Raw genomic sequence first — 19,521 nt, forward strand, 5'->3', positions numbered from 1 at the left:
GTCTGGAGCGTGCTGTTTCAGGCTGCAATGAAACATTTGAAATCAATTGTAACAGCTTAGTGATGCCAACCTCCCAGGTCTATACAGCTCACTGCCAATAAAGGCAGTGCACTGAAGAAAATCAACGAAGTATCCCAAAACCTATTTTTAATTGTATTTTTAAAGCCCAGGAAGATGTAGCTCACTCTCTGACGATTACATGTCTGCAAATCAAGAAGATGAAGTTGCATCATCTTTCCATGTTCGTTGGATGCAATTCTCCGGAAAGATTTCCAAGTGTGGTAGCGAGCGGGAACTGCCGTGAGCTTCCTAGCGCTCGGCATGGCGAGACCGGCAATGTCATTCAATGTTATTTGGTCTACTTTTTTTTTAAAGAAATATTTTTATTCAAATTTTTACATATTTTCAACAAACCCCCCTTACAGAAAAAAGAAAAACAAAGAACACATAAATAAACATCTTACAACTACATCACAAATTCCCCCAATATACAAACCCCCCATTAAGCAATAATAAACAGTAGAAAACACAAGGTACACCCCCACCCCACCCCTCCACCCCCTCCCCTCTGGGTTGCTGCTGCTGCTGACCACCTCCTAACGCCCCGCTAGAAAGTCTAGGAACGGTTGCCACCGCCTGAAGAACCCTTGCACAGACCCTCTCAAGGCAAATTTTAGCCTCTCCAATTTAATGAACCCTGCCATGTTGCTGATCCAGGTTTCCACGCTCGGGGGCCTCGCATCCTTACACTGTAGTAGAATCCTCCGCCAGGCTACCAGGGACGCAAAGGCCAGAATACCGGCCTCTTTCGCCTCCTGCACTCCCGGCTCGTCCGATACCCCAAATAGTGCTAACCCCCAGCTCAGCTTAACCCGGGTGTTCACCACCTTAGACACCGTCCTCGCAATACCCCTCCAGAACCCATCCAGCGCCAGGCACGCCCAGAACATATGGGTATGATTTGCTGGGCTCCCCGAGCACCTCCCACACCTGTCTTCCACCCCATAGAACCTGCTCAGCCTCGCCCCTGTCATATGCGCTCTGTGAAGAACCTTAAATTGTATCAGGCTAAGCCTGGCGCAAGAGGAGTAAGAATTAACCCTACCCAGGGCGTCCGCCCACATACCCTCGTCTATCTCCTCCCCAAGCTCCTCCTCCTATTTACCCTTTAGCTCCTCCACCGAGGTCTCCTCCTCCTCCTGCATCTCCTGGTAAATCGCCGAGACCCTGCCCTCTCCAACCCACACCCCCGAGAGCACCCTATCCTGGATCCTGAGTGCTGGAAGCAGCGGGAACTCCCACACCCGCTGTCTTACAAACGCCCTTACCTGCATGTACCTGAAGGCATTTCCGGCGGGAAGCCCGAATTTTTCCTCCAGCGCCCCAAGGCTCGCAAACGTCCCATCTAAAAACAGGTCCCCCATCCTTCTAATTCCTGCCTTGTGGCAGCTCAGGAACCATCCATCCATTCTCCCCGGGACGAACCGATGGTTCTCCCAGAGTAGGGACCAAACCGAAGCCTCTACCTCACCCCTGTGGCGCCTCCACTGCCCCCAAATTTTCAAAGTCGCCGCCACCACCGGACTCGTGGTGTACCTGGTCGGCAGGAGCGGCAGCGGTGCTGTCACCAGTGCTCCTAGACTCGTGCCCACACAGGACGCCATCGCCAGCCTCTTCCACGCCGCCCCCTCCCCCTCCATTACTCACTTGCGTATCATCGCCACATTGGCAGCCCAGTAATACCCACACAGATTAGGTAACACTAACCCTCCTTTGTCCCTACTCCGCTCCAGAAACACCCTTCTCACCCTCGGGGTCTTTGTCGCCCACACAAATCCCATGATGCTCCTACTGACCCGCTTAAAAAAAGCCTTAGGGATCAGGATGGGGAGGCACTGGAATATAAAAAGGAACCTCGGGAGCACCGTCACCTTCACCGACTGTACCCTACCCGCCAAGGAGAGTGGAAGCATATCCCACCTTTTAAACTCCTCCTCCATCTGCTCCACCAGCCTCGTCAAGTTGAGCTTGTGTAGGGCCCCCCAGCTCCTGGCCACCTGGATCCCCAGGAACTGAAAACTCCTTTCTGCCCTCTTCAGTGGAAGCTCGTCTATCCCCCTTCCCTGATCCCCTGGGTGTACCACGAAGAGCTCACTCTTCCCCACGTTGAGCTTATACCCGGAAAAGTCCCCAAACTCCCTGAGGATCTGCATCACCTCCGGCATCCCCTCCCCTGGGTCCTCTACATACAGTAACAGGTCATCGGCATACAAGGAAACACAGTGTTCCTCCCCTCCTCGGACCAGCCCCCTCCAGTTCCTGGACTCCCTTAGAGCCATAGCCAAAGGCTCAATTGCCAATGCAAATAGCAAGGGGGCTAGGGGGCACCCCTGCCTCGTCCCCCGGTACAGCTGAAAGTATTCCGACCTCCTCCGGTTCGTGGCCACATTCGCCACCAGGGCTTCGTAAAGTAGCCTAACCCAACTAATGAACCCCTCCCCAAACCTCCTCAACACTTCCCAGAGGTACCCCCACTCCACCCTATCGAAGGCCTTCTCCGCGTCCTTCGCCGCCACTATCTCTGCCTCCCCCTCCACTGTAGGCATCATGATTACTGTAGCACCATCGATCACACACGAGGCGAGACGTAGAGAACTTCAATCGAGGCTTTATTGAGCAGACTTGTTCCCCAGCAGCTCAGTCACAGAATGCCGCTGCGGGGAGTAAACCGGGTTCTTATACCCCGCCTATCTGGGTGGAGCCCAGTAGGCGGCAGATCCAATCGGGACCCAGCATCTGTCCTCCAATAGCTCCTCGGCATTCCTGGTGTACCGTATTACCCCTAATACATACCACCACAATTACGTTAAGGAGCCTCCGCACATTGGTATTCAGCTGCCTTCCCTTAACAAAACCCGTCTGGTCCTCGTGAATCACCCCCGGGACACAGTCCTCAATTCTGGTAGCCAACACCTTCGCTAACGGCTTCGCGTCCACGTTGAGGAGAGATTGGCCCATACCACCCACACTGTAATGGGTCCTTGTCCCGCTTCAAGATCAGCGAGATCAGTGCCCTGGACATCGTCGGGGGTGCCCTGGTCATCGTCGGGGGTGCCCTGGACATCGTCGGGGGTAGGCCCCCCCCCCCCCCCCGCCTCATTGAAAGTCCTCACTAATAGAGGGCCCAGCAAGTCCATGTACTTCCAGTAAAATTCCACCGGGAACTCATATGGCCCCGGTGCCTTCCCCACCTGCATACTCCCCAGCCCCTTAGTCAGCTCTCCAGCCCTACCGGTGCCCCAAGCCCAGCCACCTGCTCCTCCTCCACCCTCGGGAACCTCACTCGATCCAAAAATCGACGCAGCCCCCCTCCTCCGTCGGGGGCTCAGACCTATACAGCCCCTCATAAAAGTCTCTAAATACCCCATTTATTCCCACCGCACTCCGCACCGTGTTCCTACCTTTATCCCTAACTCCCCCAATCTCCCTCGCTGCCTCCCGCTTCCGAAGCTGGTGTGCCAACATCTGGCTAGCCTTCTCCCCGTACTCATACACCGCCCCTTGCGCTTTCCTCCACTGCACCTCTGCCTTCTTGGTGGTCAACACGGCCTGGAGGCTTCGTTGCTCCTTGAGTAGTCCCTCCTCGGGGACCTCTGCATACCTCCTATCCACCCTTAAAATCTCCCCCACCAATCTCTCCCTCTCTCTCCCTCCTTCTCCTCCTTGTGGGCCCTAGTGGAGATTAGCTCTCCCCTAATCACCGCCTTCAGCGCCTCCCAGAACAACCCCACCTGCACCTCCCCATTATCGTTAGCCTCTAGATAGCTTTCAATTCACCCCCGGATCCGCCCGCTCACCTCCTCATCCGCCAGCAAGCCCACATCCAGGCGCCACAGTGGGCGCTGGTCCTTCTCCTCCCCTAGCTCCAGCTCCACCCAATGCGGGGCATGGTCTGAGATGGCTATGGCCGAATACTCCGTGCCCTCCATCCTCGGAATTAGTGCCCTGCTCATAACAAAGAAGTCTATCCGGGAGTAGGCTTTATGGACGTGGGAAAAAAAGAAAATTCCCTGGCCCCCGGCCTGACAAACCTCCATGGGTCCACTCCTCCCATCTGGTCCATAAACCCCCTCAGCACCTTGGCCGCCGCCGGCCTCTTACCCGTCCTGGACCTGGAACGGTCCAATGCTGGATCCAGTACCATGTTGAAGTCCCCCCCCCTGCCAATTATCAAGCTCCCTGCCTCCAGGTCCGGAATCCAGCCCAACATGCGCCGCATAAATCCGGCATTGTCCCAATTCGGGGCATATACATTCACTAATACCACCCGCACCCCCTGCAGCTTACCACTCACCATCACATACCTACCTCCACTGTCTGCCACGATGTTCAGCGCCTCAAACGACACCTGCTTCCCCACCAAAATTGCCACCCCTCGATTCTTTGCGTCCAACCCCAAGTGGAAAACCTGCCCTACCCACCCTTCTCAGCCTAACCTGAACTGCCACCCTTAAATGCGTCTCCTGAAGCATAACCACATCTGCCTTCAGTCCCTTCAGGTGCGCGAACACATGGGCCCTCTTGACCGGCCCGTTCAGGCCTCTCACATACCAAGTTATCAGCCGGATCAGGGGGCTTCCCGTCACCGTCACCGCCCCCCCCCCCCCGCCAATTAGCCATCCCCTTTCCTAGGCCAGCCACGTGCCCGCGCCTCCCGCCCTCTCCATTCCCCCCAGCGGCAGACCCCTGCCCCGACTCTCTCTCCGAGCTCCAGCTCACCTTTGGCCAATGCAGCAGCAACCCAGATCCCCCTCCTCCTCCCCCTCTAGCTGCATTGCTCCCCCCCATAGCGCTCCCATAAGTCAGCTGACTCCTGCTGACCCCGGCCACTCCCACCATTCCATCGACCCCCCCCCCGGTGTGGTAGTCTCCTCCACCCCCCCACCCCCCCCTCCTGTCCATCAGCGGCCGCTCCTCTCTAACACCGCCCTTCCCCCCCGGCCCTGCCCCCTTCCTTCCCTAGCACGGGAAAAAGCCCGCGCTTTCCATCAGACCGGCCCTGCCCTCTCTTACGCAGCTCCCTTTTGCGGCCTAATCCCAGCTACCCCACCTCGGGCCTCCCATCTCCCCTCCCCCCAACAGGGCCCCGTCCTGCCAACCACCGACGCCCACACTCTCACAAAACCCGCACTTCGAACCATTTCACCCTACCCCACCCAGCACCCAAGGAAACAATACAGAACAGAATAGAACATTCCCCAAAGCACAGTAACCACGGTAGCCCCCCGCGACCTCCTCTCACAACCGACCCTCAGTCCGTGTCCAACTTTTCGGCCTGAATAAAGGTCCACGCCTCCTCCGTCGTCTCAAAGTAATGGTGCCGGTCCTTAAACGTGACCCACAGTCGCGCCGGCTGCAGCAACCCGAATTTCAACCCCTTCCGATGCAGAACCGCCTTAGCCCGATTGTACCCGGCCCTCTTCTTGGCCACCTCCACGCTCCAGTCCTGGTATATACGGACCTCTGCATTCTCCCACCTGCTGCTCCGCTCCTTTTTTGCCCATCTTAGGACACACTCCCTGTCCACCAAGCGGTGGAACCGCACCAAGACCACCCGTGGCGGCTCGTTAGACATGGGCCTCCTCGCCAGGACTCGGTGGGCCCCATCCTGCTCCAGGGGCCTCGGGAAGGCATCCGCGCCCATCAAAGTGTTCAGCATCGTGACCACATATGCTCCAGCAACCGACCCCTCCACTCCCTCCGGGAGACCCAGAATTCGCAGATTCTTCCTCCTTGACCGATTCTCCATGTCCTCAAACTTCTCCAGCCATTTCTTATGCAGTGCCTCATGCGCCTCCACCTTCACCGCCAGGCCCAATATCTCGTCCTCATTCTCCGAGGCCTTCTGACGTACCTCCCGGATCGCCGCCCCGTGGGCCTTCTGGGTCTCGACCAGCTTGTCGATCGAAGCCTTCATCGGCTCCAGCAGCTCTGCTTTCAATTCCATGAAGCAGCGCTTGAGATACTCCTGCTGCTCTTGTGCCCACGCTGCCTGGTCTCCACCCGCCGCCATCTTGACTTTCCTCCCTCGCACTTTTCGCTGCACCAGAATTACTTTTTTCACCGCTCCACCCCTGGTCCAATCCATACAGTGCCGGGGAAATCATACTGTCACCTTCCCACATTGGGAACCGTCGAACAAATGCCGCTGGGGCCCCTCAAAAGAGCCCAAAATTCCGTTTCTGGCAGGAGCTGCCGAACGTGCGACTTAGCTCAGCATAGCCGTAACCGGAAGTCTTATTTGGTCTACTTAACGAGGCTTCACGGGCTTCACGCCGCAAATAAAGGCTCACCAGCCAATTCGCCGGGACTGCGCTTGCCAGCCCTCCACTAACAAGGTTGAGCAGCACTTAAACAGCACTTGCACAATCAGTCCCACTCAGCTTGCAGCCATAGCGCCGAGACAACCGGCCCCAAGGTTTGGAGACACGGTCCTGGGGAGGCTCCTAGATGCAGTGAACGCCAGGAGGGATTTCCTGTTCCCAAGTGGGTCCCGGCGGGTGATCCACAGGGCAGCCAGTGCCGCCTGGGATGAAGTGGCAGTGGCCGCCAGCTCGGGCAGGGTGACTAAGAGGACTGGCCTCCAGTGCCGCAAGAAGGTCAACGACCTACCGCGCAGCACGGGTGAGTTGACACCATCTCACCCAAAACTTTCCCACCCCCCAACGTGACCAGACCATGTCTGAGCGCCTCACAGAATGCCCGACTCATTGGGGGATATGACCCAGTACCAGGCTGACCTGGGTGAGGTGCTGCGGGACATGTCCCGCTCTCAAATGGGAATGGCCGAGGCGCTGCGGAGCTTGTCTCAGTCGCAGGTGGGCATTGCTGAGTCATTGCAGAGCATAGCCCAATCACTGAGGAGCATCGCCAAGGGTGTTGGCACCATGGTGCAGACATTGGGAAGCCGCCAGGGCTGGCAGAGCCAGATCACACAGCTGCCCCTCCATCCCGAGGTGAAATCCAGCATCCTATGGGTAACCCAGACCCATCCTAAGGACTGCTGATGGTGGCCACCACCACCCCCAAGTTCTTCCCCTCTGATGAGGCCATGTATTGCAGCCCAGAACAGTGCGGCACGGCTGTGTATGTGCTGCCAACAAGTGCGCCGGGGCCCTCCGGCCCAAGAGCCCCCAGAGGACGCTCACCAGGGGCATCAAAGGCCACAGGACGTGGTAGGCAGCTGGTTGTCTCCACTTCTGATGTGCAGCCTGGGGACACACCTAGACATAGGGATGGGGGAAGGGGGCGTGAGGATAGATTGGGGGGGCTAAGGAGTGGAGTCTGTGTTGAGGGGGAGGGGGGATTGTGGAGGGTTTGGGGGGGGTGAGGGAGGGAGGGGGGGATAATGGGGCAGCACCATCGGGATAATGGTGCAGTGGTGTACACTTGTGCCTTCACCACAACCAATGACGCCTCTGGCTCCTGGTTCTGCAATGCGGGCTGACCAACGATCCCACTCCCCAGACATCCCCCACCTGACACACCTTTCCCATGCACATCTAGCCATGGACATGTGTCTGGGGCTGGAGCCCATCCCCTGGGTGGCCGAAGGTTGGCTGATTCGTCTGTGGTGCTGCCTCCTGCAGTGTTCAAGCACAGTGTCCATGCATCAAGGTGTGATTGGGATGCCAGGCAATGTGCCCCACATGCTACATGGTCCGCCCACCCATGGGGATCCACTTGGGATGTGTGAAGTGCTCACTTAACCATGATTGGCAATTCCCTATTAGCAATAGCCTCCAGCCGCACGGCCAGAGGCCTCCATGGTCAGTGAGACAGACACACAGGAGCTAGGGTTGGCCGGTACAGGTACACATGGTTCTGGGGTTGGCATGGTGGGCCCATGCACGCCCCCCCCCCCCCCCCCCACCCCCACACACACTTATCGTGGTGCGCGGCCATGGGCCTAGCCTGTTGGGTCGGGACTGGTTGCGCCATTTGCGGTTGCAGTGGCAGCACATCCTCCAAACAGGTTCTGGAGGGTTGACTGAGGTGTTAGGATGATACCCAGATATATTCCAGCCCGATTTGGGGAAAATAAAAGGGGCCGTAGCTCGTATCCAAGTCGAACCAGGAGCCACGCCGCGCTATTTCCGGGCGCGCCCGGTGCCTTATGCCTTGCTTGAGAAGGTAGAAGGGGAGCTCACTCGTTTGGAGAGTTTGGGTATTATCAGGCCCGTCTGTTTCGCTGACTGGGCAGCACCAATTGTACCTGTAATGAAGCCAGATGCCACAGTTCGCTTGTGCGGCGACTATAAACTTACAGTGAATACGGCTTCCCGACTCGACCAATATCCAATGCCTCGCATAGAGGATCTCTACGCGAAGCTTGCAGGCAACTCTCGTTCACAAAATTAGATATGAGTCATGCCTACCTACAGTTGGAGCTGGGCCCTGCCTCCCGGCCATATGTAACGATTAATACACACCGAGGCCTGTATGAATATACACGTTTGCCCTTTGGAGTATCCTCTGCCTGCGTTATTTTTCAACGCATTATGGAGGGCATTTTGAGTGGTTTACCGCATGTTGCTGTCTACTTAGATGACGGTTTGATCAGAGGGACGTCGGAGCAGGAACATTTGGAAAATTTGGAGGCTGTCCTTAGACGCTTTTCGGAGGCTGGAGTCCGTTTACGTCTTTCAGGCAAAGGAAGTAGTCTACCTGGGTTATCGGCTGGACCGCGAAGATTTGCACCCCGTCGCAGAGAAGGTGCGCGCGATTCAACAGGCGTCCTCCCCGACTGACAACTCGCATCTTCGTTCTTTTCTCGGCCTCGTAAACTATTACGGGAAGTTCCTCCCCAATCTGGCAACTACGCTGGCCCCGTTGCACCTTCTGCTAAAGGGGAATCACACCAGGGTTTGGGGTCAGCCGCAAGAAACCGCTTTCTGGCGGGTAAAACAACAATTGTCGTCGTCTGGGTTACTAACCCACTAGGATCCTGGGAAGCCTTTGCTCGTCACATGTGATGTTTCCCCGTATGGTACTGTGGCCATCCTGTCCCACAAGATGGAGAACGAGGCTGAGCGGCCGATAGCTTTTGCCTCCCGCACATTGACTGCAGCGGAAAAAAAGTACGCGCAGATCGAGAAGGAGGGCCTGGTAGTGGTCTTTGCGGTGAAACGTTTCCACCAGTACGTGTATGGCCGCCACTTCACTATCGTGACTAATCATAAGCCTCTGCTGGGACTTTTCAGAGAGGATAAGCGAATACCGCCCATTGCTTCCGCACGGATCCTGCGCTGGGCTTTGTTGCTCGCTGCATACAAGTATTCTCTGGAGCACAAACCAGGAACCCAGATAGCGAATGCCGACGCACCTTTATCGACCGGCCCCATGTCGACCCCCACGACCGGTGAGGTGGTTGCAACCCTAAATAGTATGGACACCTTGCCTGTCACGCCATCACAGATCAGTGAGTGGACCCAGACGGAGCCAGTCCTGTCAAAGGTTCGGCACATAGTCCTGCATGGTGGGCAGCATAGACAGCTCCCAAGCGAGTTGCGGGCATTTTCCTCCAAGCTGTCAGAATTCAGCGTGGAAGACGGCATCCTCTTGTGGGGGACGCGTGTGATTGTCCTGGAAAAAGGACAAGAGCTCATACTAAGAGACTTGCACAATGGGCATCCAGGTGTGACCAAAATGAAAATGTTGGCTCAGAGTTATGTCTGGTGGCCAGGCCTCGACACCGACATTGAGAAGGTGGCCCAAAACTGCTCCATGTGCCAGGTGCATCAGAAGCTTCCACCGGCCGCGCCCCTACATCACTGGGAATGGCCAGGGCGGCCTTGGGCGCGCTTGCATGTGCATTTTGCCGACCCTTTTCAAGGATCCATGTTCCTTCTATTAATCGATGCAAAGTCTAAATGGCTAGAGGTGCATAAGATGGTAGGCACAACGTCCTGAGCAACAATCAAGAAGATGCGTTTGTCTTTTAGTACGCATGGCCTCCCCGAGGTGCTGGTCACGGACAACGGCACTCCGTTCACAAGTGAGGAGTTTGCGAGGTTCATGAAGATGAACGGCATACGCCATATCCGCACTGCCCCGTACCACCCGGCTTCAAACGGGTTGGCGGAGTGCGCAGTGCAGACATTCAAACGAGGCCGAAAGAAGCAGTCTTCCGGGTCGATGGACACAAGACTGGCTCGTTTTTTCATGCAGTGACTGGGGTAGCTCCCGCAGAACTCCTAATGGGCCGGAGACTTCGCACCCGCCTTAGCGTCGTTTTCCCGGACATTGGCGCAAAAGTATGCTGCACACAAGAACGGCAGGGACATGGGTTTTCTCGGCAGCGGCCGATTCGGCAGTTTGCGCCCGGTGACCCATTGTTCGTTCGGAGTTTTGCTGGTGGTGCCCAGTGGGTCCCTGGCGTAATCTTTCACCAAACAGGCCCTATCTATTACCAGGTGCAAGCCTAGGGTCGTCTCCAGCGCAAACATGTAGACCACATTCGGTCCAGAAGACTATCCCTTCCAAAGATTCCCCACTCCCGGAGCTCATTCCCCAAAGATTCCCCACCCCCCCCAGCCACAGAGACCAGACACAATGGAAAGTATTCCTCACAATCTTCCTCTGGTGCCTCACTCAAAGCCTGCGCAGGTCATTACAGAACCGCGCGGAGATAGAGACGCCGAGATGACGGAGGCAGCAGACTCCGACTCCGAGATGGAGACACAGAACGCCTCAGAGGGGGAATCCTCGGGCCCACGGACCGTGGATGTACAACCATTATGCCGTTCATCACGGAAGCGCCGGTCTCTGTCTCGTTACACGCCACCCGATCTCGCGCCTCGTGCAAATGGTGTCCGGCCTGCGGCAAAACGAGTCCGATGCCCTCCTTCGCCAGGGTCTTCGGTGGATTCCTTGGACTTTGGGGGGGAGGGATGTTATAACCTGCCTGCTTACCACTGGCTGGGGACTAATGACAATCCCACAATCCTGTGGGAGTATGAGCTTCCCCAATGAGGGGGGCGGAGAAATCATGAGCAGACTCCCTGCATAAATAAAGCTGGCTAGTTTGGAACCAGCAGGAAGGAGTGAGCAGCAAGGGAAGTTGCTGCTGCTGCTGTTGTATATATATGTTATTGTAAATAAATGTTATTTCTTTGTATCCTTAAAACTCGTGCTGGATTCTTCGTGGCCCTCACAAAAGACTTGTTATGTACAACCTTAGTCTGCAGCCATAATAATCCCTCACAACAGGAATGTGGGTGGAAATCCCAGAATCAGTTCCCATCTGCCATTTTAGAATCATTGCACTTCTGTTCTGACACGGACTGAGGCATGAAAATCCAAGCCTGACTGTCCGAGCTCAAATGGGAAGGATAGTCAACTGAATGTAGGGATCACTGTGCCCATGGAATTTAATCTCTTGAATGAATTACTACCATATGGATAGGAAAATAAAACTGAGAGCATTAATCTTTATTGTCACAAGTAGGCTTACATTGCAATGAAGTTACTGTGAAAAGTCCCTAGTCGCCACACTCGGGCGCCTGTTCGGATACACAGAGGGAGAATTCAGACTGTCCAAATTACCTAACAGCACGTCTTTCAGGACTAGTGGGAGGAGACCCACGCAGACACGGGGGGAACGTGCAGACTCCACACAGACAGTGACCCAAGCCGAGAATTGAACCAAGAATGTTTTTTTTGGGGGGGCGGGGGGAGATAGAGAGAACTTGGGAGAGAAGTTAGTACCATGCTAGTACTTTACTTGGTAGTTGCAACATTCCACACGACTTTGAGGAATACTTTATAGTTAAAATACTCCCTTCTCCTCAAAAATGATAATATTTATACCAGTATTCTGTGATTCACAAACAAGTTCACTTATATTGTCAAAAAGATGTAATAGTGTTACATTATCTCCTGTACTGTACAATTTACCATGTCCTCAGAGTCTGGCTCAGGTATGGTAACACCCAGGAAAAATTGGTTATTCCTGAATACATGCTCGTGTCTTGAGATAAGTTTACCTAAAAGAAGAAAAAAATAATAATGCAATAAATATATGTACCAAAGACATGTTAAAGAAAGTGAATGGTTTACAAGATGATAAACTAGTTTACCCAGAGTCCTTATTATCAAATAGATTTGGTCCACATCTGATTTCCCAGGCCATAAGGCCTGTCCGGACACCAGCTCTGCAAAGACAGTACCTACAGCCCAGATATCTACTGCAGCCCCATACTGTGTATCTCCCACAAGCAGCTCAGGTGCTCGGTACCACCGGGTTGCTACGTAGTCTGTGTAATCCTCTCCTGGACTTGCTGTTGGGGGAAAATAAAATTGATATAATTTCACACGATATAAAAGTCTCTTTAGACCATATATGGTTTCATGTGTGATCTGAAAATCACTTTCGGCCGCTGGTATGTTCATAAAGGCTGGGAAATACTTTTTTGCAAAAATCACGTAAACCAAAAACTAATTTATATACAAACATATTTTAAATCATTTGATTACAAGATGATAATATTCCAATTCAAAGGCTATTTCTGTGCAAGTAAATAGTTTATAAGTTCACAAAAATAACAATTGGTATCTTACTTCAAGATCCAATGCTTAGGTAGGTTTTTAAAGGTCATGTTATCTCCACTTCCAGTGGCGGCATGGTGGCACAGTGGTTAGCACTGCTGCCTCACAGCACCAGAGACCTGGGGCGGGATTCTGCGGGAATCGGTGGGGCGGGCAACTCCGGCGCGAAGGAGTGGCGTGAACCACTCCGGCCCGGGCCGCCCCAAATGTGTGGAATCCTCCGCACCTTCAGGGGCTAGGCCGGCGCCGCAGTGGTTTGCGCCACACCGGCCGGCGGGAAGGGGCTTGGCGCCACGCCAACCGGCGCCGAAGGGCCTCCGCCGGCCAGCGCGAGTTGGCACATGCGCTGGAGCGCCAGTGTGTATTAGTATCATCCCAGCGCATGCGCAGGGGGGGGATCACCTCCGCGTCGGCCATCGCGGAGGACCACAGCAGTCGACGTGGAGGAATAGAGTGCCCCCACGGCACAAGCCCGCCCACGGATCGGTGGGCACTGATCGCGGGCCAGGCCACCGTGTGGGCATCTCCCGGGGCCAGATTCCCCCCCGCCCCCCCGAGGCCGCCCGCGCAGCCAGGTACCGCCGGTAAGTACCTACTCAAATTTACGCCGGCGGGACCGGCCGAAAATGGGCGGCCACTTGGCCCATTGTGGGCCGGAGAATTGCCGGGGGGGGGCGCTGCCAGCGCCCGACGACCAGCGTGGCATGATTCCCGCCCCCGCCAAATCCCCGGCGCCGGCGAATTCGACTGCCAGCAGGGGTGGAATTCACGCCGTCCCCTGGCGATTCTCCGACCCGGCGGGGGGTCGGAGAACCCCGCCCCTGGGTTCGATTCTGGCCTTGGGTAACTGCCTGTGTGAAGTTTGCACATTCTCCCTGTGTCTACATGGGTTTCCTCCGGGAGCTCTGGTTTCCTTCCACAGTCAAAAGATGTGCAGATTAGGTGGATTGGCCATGCTGAATTGCTCCTTAGGGTAAGGCTGCAGGAATAGGACGGGGGATTGGGGCTAGGTAACGTGGTCGTTCAAAGGCTCAATGCAGACTCGATGGACCGAATGGCCTCCTTCTGCACTGTAGGGGTTCGATGACTTCTTCTTTTACCTTTTGGGGTAATTGAGAATGCACAGAGCTAACCTGGCTTCTAGGCCAGTGCTGTGCAAAAGCTGGGTACAAGTGAGTCTCCAGCAATTAGATAGATTTTATTTGATTGCGTTTGTTTTCAAAAAATGGACTTTAAAAGTAAATTAGAAAACCATTTTGACTTGAAAATTATAGCAAATGCAATAAAAGTCAAGCTATCTCCATACAGCATGTTCTACTCTGGGATGCCTAAATACAATTGTAATATTCTTAATATCTGTAAAATACATTCCACGTAAGCATAAAGCCTGAGGGCAAAACATTTCAAATTGAATATTACAGGAAGTGCAATAGAGTTCAACCTTCCTCGGAACAGCATATTCCATTCTAGAGTGCCTCAATACAATTTATTGATATTCACAATGTTTATTCGCTATCAGGAATAAAGCCCAAGGGATTTTACACTGATTCTAGACCAGTGATTGTCAAATTCGGGGGCGCGACCCACCTGTGGGTCGCGGGCGGGTGTCGGGAGGGTCGCGGAGCCGTCCTTCGCGGCACTCCCGATCGCGCAAATCCGCGCGCAGCAGCCGGCTTTTAATAACGCCACTGCAGGCAGCCTTCAAAATGGCCGCAAACGTTAAAAAATTGCGGCCGCATTGCGCATGTGTGCCCGATCACCGGTGCGCCGGCGCAAAACTATGCGCATGCGCACCGATGATCTGGCACGCATGTGCAGTGCGGCCGCTTTTTTTTTTAAACGGTCGCTGCTTTTTGTTTTACAAGTTCGGGGGGGTTTTATTCATTTATTTTATTAATTTTATGTTTATTTTGTTTTACAAGTTCGGGGGGGTTTTATTTGATAAAATTTTACAGGAAAAAAATGCAGAACTTTGTACAGATGGAGACTCCATACTTTCCGACACCGGAAGGCTTCACCTTCATCCAACAGGTTCCATTGGAGGAGCGTGTACGAGGGCCAAAGGGACCCAAAACCATTTCCTCCATTTTTGTCAGCAGCAAACAAGGTAAGAGAAAATGGTGGGTCGCGCAGGTCGGCCGGCGTGGGTCACGAAGGTCAGCCGGCTTAGGTCGCGAAGGTGGGCCAGGCTGAGTCCCGAAGGTTGGCCGGTTGGTAAAAATGGGTTCCCGGAAAAAAAGTTTGAAGAACACTGTTCTAGACCCTTGGTGTACTATGGCTGAAAGGTTTTGTGGTAGCTGGCTCAAGCTTTAGTGCGTCCCTCAGCATATAATCCTTGACCTAGAATGTACCAGTCTGTACTATTTGACCAAGGAAGGTACTCCTACCGGAGTTAATGGGCATTCCTGGGAATAGTCTGCAGAGCACAGTCCTTCATGGAGCTGCTCAGGATGAACCTCGACAAAAACCATTGCATTTCTTGCCAGACTTTCTTTGCAAATTTGCTTTCCAATAGCAATGCTCGAGTGTGTATGTGTCGACATTGAGTGAGGACATGATTAAGCTAGGCTGCAATGCTGACACTCACATGAAAATGGACAAGTTGGAGTCTTACACCCCAGAACAAGTCCCAACTTCAGGTAAGAAGGGATAATAAGGGACAGAAAATTAGGGGAAAAGATTAAAGAAAGGAATGAACTAACAACATTTTTATACATGTACAATACTTTGTCAATGTAAAATTTAATATTAATTTATAACATTCAAAGTAAAAAATGGCATACTTAGCATCCTAGCAAATCCAAAGTCACAGAGTTTGATGATTCCTTGTTTCGTAATTAGAATGTTTTCTGGCTTGACATCTCTGTGAATACACTAGAAGAGGAGATCAAATTAAAAAGTAAAATCTGCTTAGTTTATCCACATAAAACTTTAATTCAAGGTGGAAAAACACAGTTTATCACATTTATGGCCTTGAATAAATCCCACTTGAATATTAATATTATTTAAAAATTAGGCACAATTATAATGTACGACCATAAGACACAGGAGCAGAATTAGGCCACTTGACCCATCGAGTCGGCTCTGCCATTCAATCATCGCTGATATTTTCTCATCTCCATTCTCCTGCCTTCTCCCCATAACCCCTGATCCCCTTATTAATCAAGAATCTATCTATCGCTGTCTTAAAGACACTCAGTGATTTGGCCTCTACAGCCTTCTGCGGCAAAGTGTTACACAGATTCACCACCCTCTGGCTGAAGAAATTCCTCCTCATCTCTGTTTTCAAGGATCGTCCCTTTAGTCTGACATGGTGTCCTCTGGTTCTACTTTTTCCAACAAGTGGAAACATCCTCTCCACGTCCACTCTATCCAGACCTCGCAGTATATAATACAAGTTGATTATTACGCCACACAACATTTGATGTGGTAACCTTACACAGTTCTCACATTCTCTTTTGTCAGCGGTTAAAACTGCTAAGTTGAACATTTTAATATTTTTGATATTTTCTTTCCAAGAATTACATTGTCAAATCTAGCCTTATACAGAAAAAAATGATCAGTATAACAATGACTTACATTATGTTTGTGACAAAAATTAATAGCTTGAAGCATCTGCCACATGATGTTTTTAACCATTGCTTCTGGTAACCTAAACCAGAGAGACATGTAGTCATCATCATCGCAACTTGTGAATATTTTTAAATATTTTTAAAAACTGTATAAAATACAAAATATTTTAGTTTTTGAATTTTATTCTTTGCTTTGTTTGGAAAACTCAATTCCTAAAAAACGATCTTCACAGGAAGATTATAAAGCAAAATTTTACACCGCATTATATGAGGGGATATTGGGAACAAAGCACGTTTAGCTGCTTGTTTCCCGCCACACAGTGCCAAGAAACACATAGCTATCCAACGCAACTCGCGTTGAATAGGGGACCTAAACGGGGAACGTGCGGCGAGGCCACACATAGCCCCGTTTTTACAAATGGCATCCCGAACTCCAAAGGCCACAAAAAAATCCCCGAACTCCCCCCAGCCCGAACGCAACATGGGAGCGGGGACCTCCCCCCCAGCCCGAACGCAACATGGGAGGGTCCCCGCCCCCTCCTCCCCTTCAACACCCACAGCGGACAACCCCAGCCCGATCACACGCGCGGAAAACAATTCCAATGTGGCACCTTGGCAGTGCCATTTGGCACCGTGGCAGTGCCTCTGCCAGCTGGCAGTGCCACCTGGGTAGTGCCACACTGGCACCCCAGGTAGCACTGCCAGGGTGCTAGGCTGGGAGTGCCAGGCTGGCAGTGCCAGGATACCCAGGTGGCATCTGCAGTGCCAGGGTACTACCCTGCCCAAAGGGCTTGCAGCTGGGGGCCTCCGATCCCCTTGGAGACCCCCACAAGTGCCGTACCATCTGGTCCCCATTTTATGGGGACCAGATCCAAACAGTGCTCGCCCAAGGTCCCTGAGGCGAAGGGATTGGATCCGAAAGCCTCAGGTACCTTGGGAATCTGAACATTATAGTGCGGCTTACTTCCTCACTCTAATATGCAGCTTTGCCAAAAATTGTGGGTTGGATTCCCCTTGCAACGTCTCGCGAGATTGCACTGAATGTCGCGAGGCGTTGCAAGCCGGGTAGATCCTGGGAGCAGGTCTCCCGGCTTTCATCGGCAACGCTGTGCTGCTGCGAGATGCTATTCTGACGCAATGTGGCCGGAAGATTACGGCCTATAGGTCAGATGAGCAAAAGCTTGATCAAAGGTTGGTTTTAAGGATCATGTCAAAAGAGGAAAGAAAAGGGGGCAGCACGGTGGCGCAGTGACTTAGCCCTGTTGCCTCACGGCGCCGAGGTCCCAGGTTCGATCCCGGCTCTGGGTCACTGTCCATGTGGAGTTTGCACATTCTCCCCGTGTTTGCGTGGGTTTCGCCCCTACAACCCAAAAGATGTGCAGGGTAGGTGAATTGGCCACGTTAAATTGCCCCTTAATTGGAAAAAATGAATTGAGTATTCTAAATTTTTTTTAAAAAGAGGAAAGAAAAGTGGAGGGACAGAGAGGTTTAGGGAGGGAATTCCAGAAATAGAGGCAAGCAGCTGAAGGTGCAGCCACCAATAGTGAAGCTAGAAATCAGGGATAGATAAGAGGTCAGAATAGGAGGAGTCCAGATATCTGTGGAGACAGAGGAGGTTAAAGATTAGGAGGACTAAGGATATGGAGGGATTTGAAAACAAGGATGTGAATTTTTAATCAATACTGGAAGCCACTATAGGTCAGCAAGCACAGGGTGGATAGATGAATGGAACTTGGTGTGACTAAGGAGATAGGCATCATTGTTTTAGATAACTGCAATTTTACAGAAGGTAGAATGTCTGAGATTGGCTGGGATTGTGCTGGAATAGTCAAGTCTAGAGGTAACAAAGGCATGGATGAGGGTAGTAGCAGCAGATGAGATGAGGAGGGAGTGTAGTCAGGAAATGTTGCTGAGGTGAAATAAGCAGTCTTAGTGCACATGTGGTCAGAAGTTCATTGGGGTCAATAATGACAGCAAGATTCCAAACAATTTGGATCAGCCTCAGACCATTGTCAGGAGAGAGCTGGTGTTAATGGCGAGTAAATGAAGTATATGGGCAGGACCAACAATGGTTTCAGTCTTCCTGATATTTAATTGGAGGAAATTTGTACTTCCCTAATACCGTATGTTGGATAAGCAGTCTGATAATTTAGAGGCAATGGGGTGTTACGACACCCTGGGTCAGTGCGCAGTCAATTCCAGCCCCAATTGACCCAGAGTCGCAACACAATTGAAATTAACAATTTTTTCTCAGAAAATACCCAAAGTCTCTGGTCTATGGCTGCCCAATAACTCAAGTCACCAGGTTTGTAAATTTAATCACAATTAATTTTTATTAATAACAATAAGTTGAGGAAAAGGGAGGCGGCCAGGGAGATAGGAAGAGTGAAGGATGGAGGAGGGAATACGGGCATGGACCCAGCAGGGGTGAACGGGGTGTTTAAGGAGCTTTATAGTCGGCTGTAAGAGTCAGAACACCCAGCTGATTTGGAGGGGACGAGGCAATTCTTGGAGGGTTTGGAGTTTCCGAAGGTGGAGGAAGGGTTGGTGGAAGGGTTAGGAGCCCTGATCGGGATTGCAGAAGTAGTCGAGGGATTGGAGGCCATCCAGTCGGGCAAGGTCCCGGGCCCGGACGGATACCCTGTGCAATTTTTAAAGAAGTTTTCTGGGATGCTGGGCCCGCTGCTGGTGAGGGCATTTAACGAGGCCAGAGAACTGGGTGTCCTTCCCCCAACAATGTCGCAAGCTTCGATATCATTGATCCTGAAGCAGGAGAGGGAGCCAGAGCAATGCAGGTCATACAGGCCAATCTCCCTACTGAATGTTGATGCCAAACTGCTGGCTAAAATCTTGGCCTCAAGGATAGAAGGTGATAGGGGAAGATCAGATGGGATTTGTTAAAGGCAGGCAGCTAATGGCCAATGTCAGAAGGCTCTTGAATGTGATCATGATGCCCTCCGAGGGGAGGGAGATGGAGGTAGTGGTCGCTATGGACGCGGAAAAGACCTTTGACCGGTTGGAGTGGAAGTATTTGTGGGAGGTGTTGGGGCGGTTCGGGTTTGGGCAGGGCTTTATTGACTGGGTTCGGTTGCTGTTCCAGGCACCGGTGGTGAGCGTACGGACGGATCGGTTGATGTCGGACTTTAAACTGCACTGGGGGACAAGGCAAGGATGTCCTCTCTCTCCATTGTTGTTTGCTTTGGCCATAGAGCCACTGCCGATGGCGCTAAGAGTGTCAAAGGACTGGAAGGGGATAGTCCGGGGTGGGGGGGTGGAACATAGGGTCTCGCTATCGGCAGACGACCTGCTCCTATATATTTTGACCTGTTAGGGAGGATGG

General features: G+C 52.6%; 1 protein-coding gene across 5 annotated transcripts in view; it reads right to left on the reverse strand.

Annotated features, from left to right (window-relative positions):
- LOC140420115 (cyclin-dependent kinase-like 4) overlaps positions 1-19,521 on the reverse strand; it is a 97,945-nt gene that overhangs the window by 15,589 nt on the left and 62,835 nt on the right. For 4 of the 5 annotated variants that reach the window (XM_072504148.1, XM_072504157.1, XM_072504132.1 and 1 more), the window contains exons 4-7: positions 16,189-16,261; positions 15,393-15,483; positions 12,141-12,341; positions 11,959-12,047 (exon numbers count right to left, since the gene is read on the reverse strand). In XM_072504148.1, the coding sequence (XP_072360249.1) occupies positions 11,959-12,047; positions 12,141-12,341; positions 15,393-15,483; positions 16,189-16,261 (454 nt within the window). The remainder of the gene's footprint in view (positions 1-11,958; positions 12,048-12,140; positions 12,342-15,392; positions 15,484-16,188; positions 16,262-19,521) is intronic. The other variant, XM_072504163.1, reaches the window with a different exon arrangement.

Source organism: Scyliorhinus torazame, chromosome 1 (assembly GCF_047496885.1).
Source record: "Scyliorhinus torazame isolate Kashiwa2021f chromosome 1, sScyTor2.1, whole genome shotgun sequence".
In the NCBI taxonomy this organism is placed as follows: Eukaryota; Metazoa; Chordata; class Chondrichthyes; order Carcharhiniformes; family Scyliorhinidae; genus Scyliorhinus; species Scyliorhinus torazame.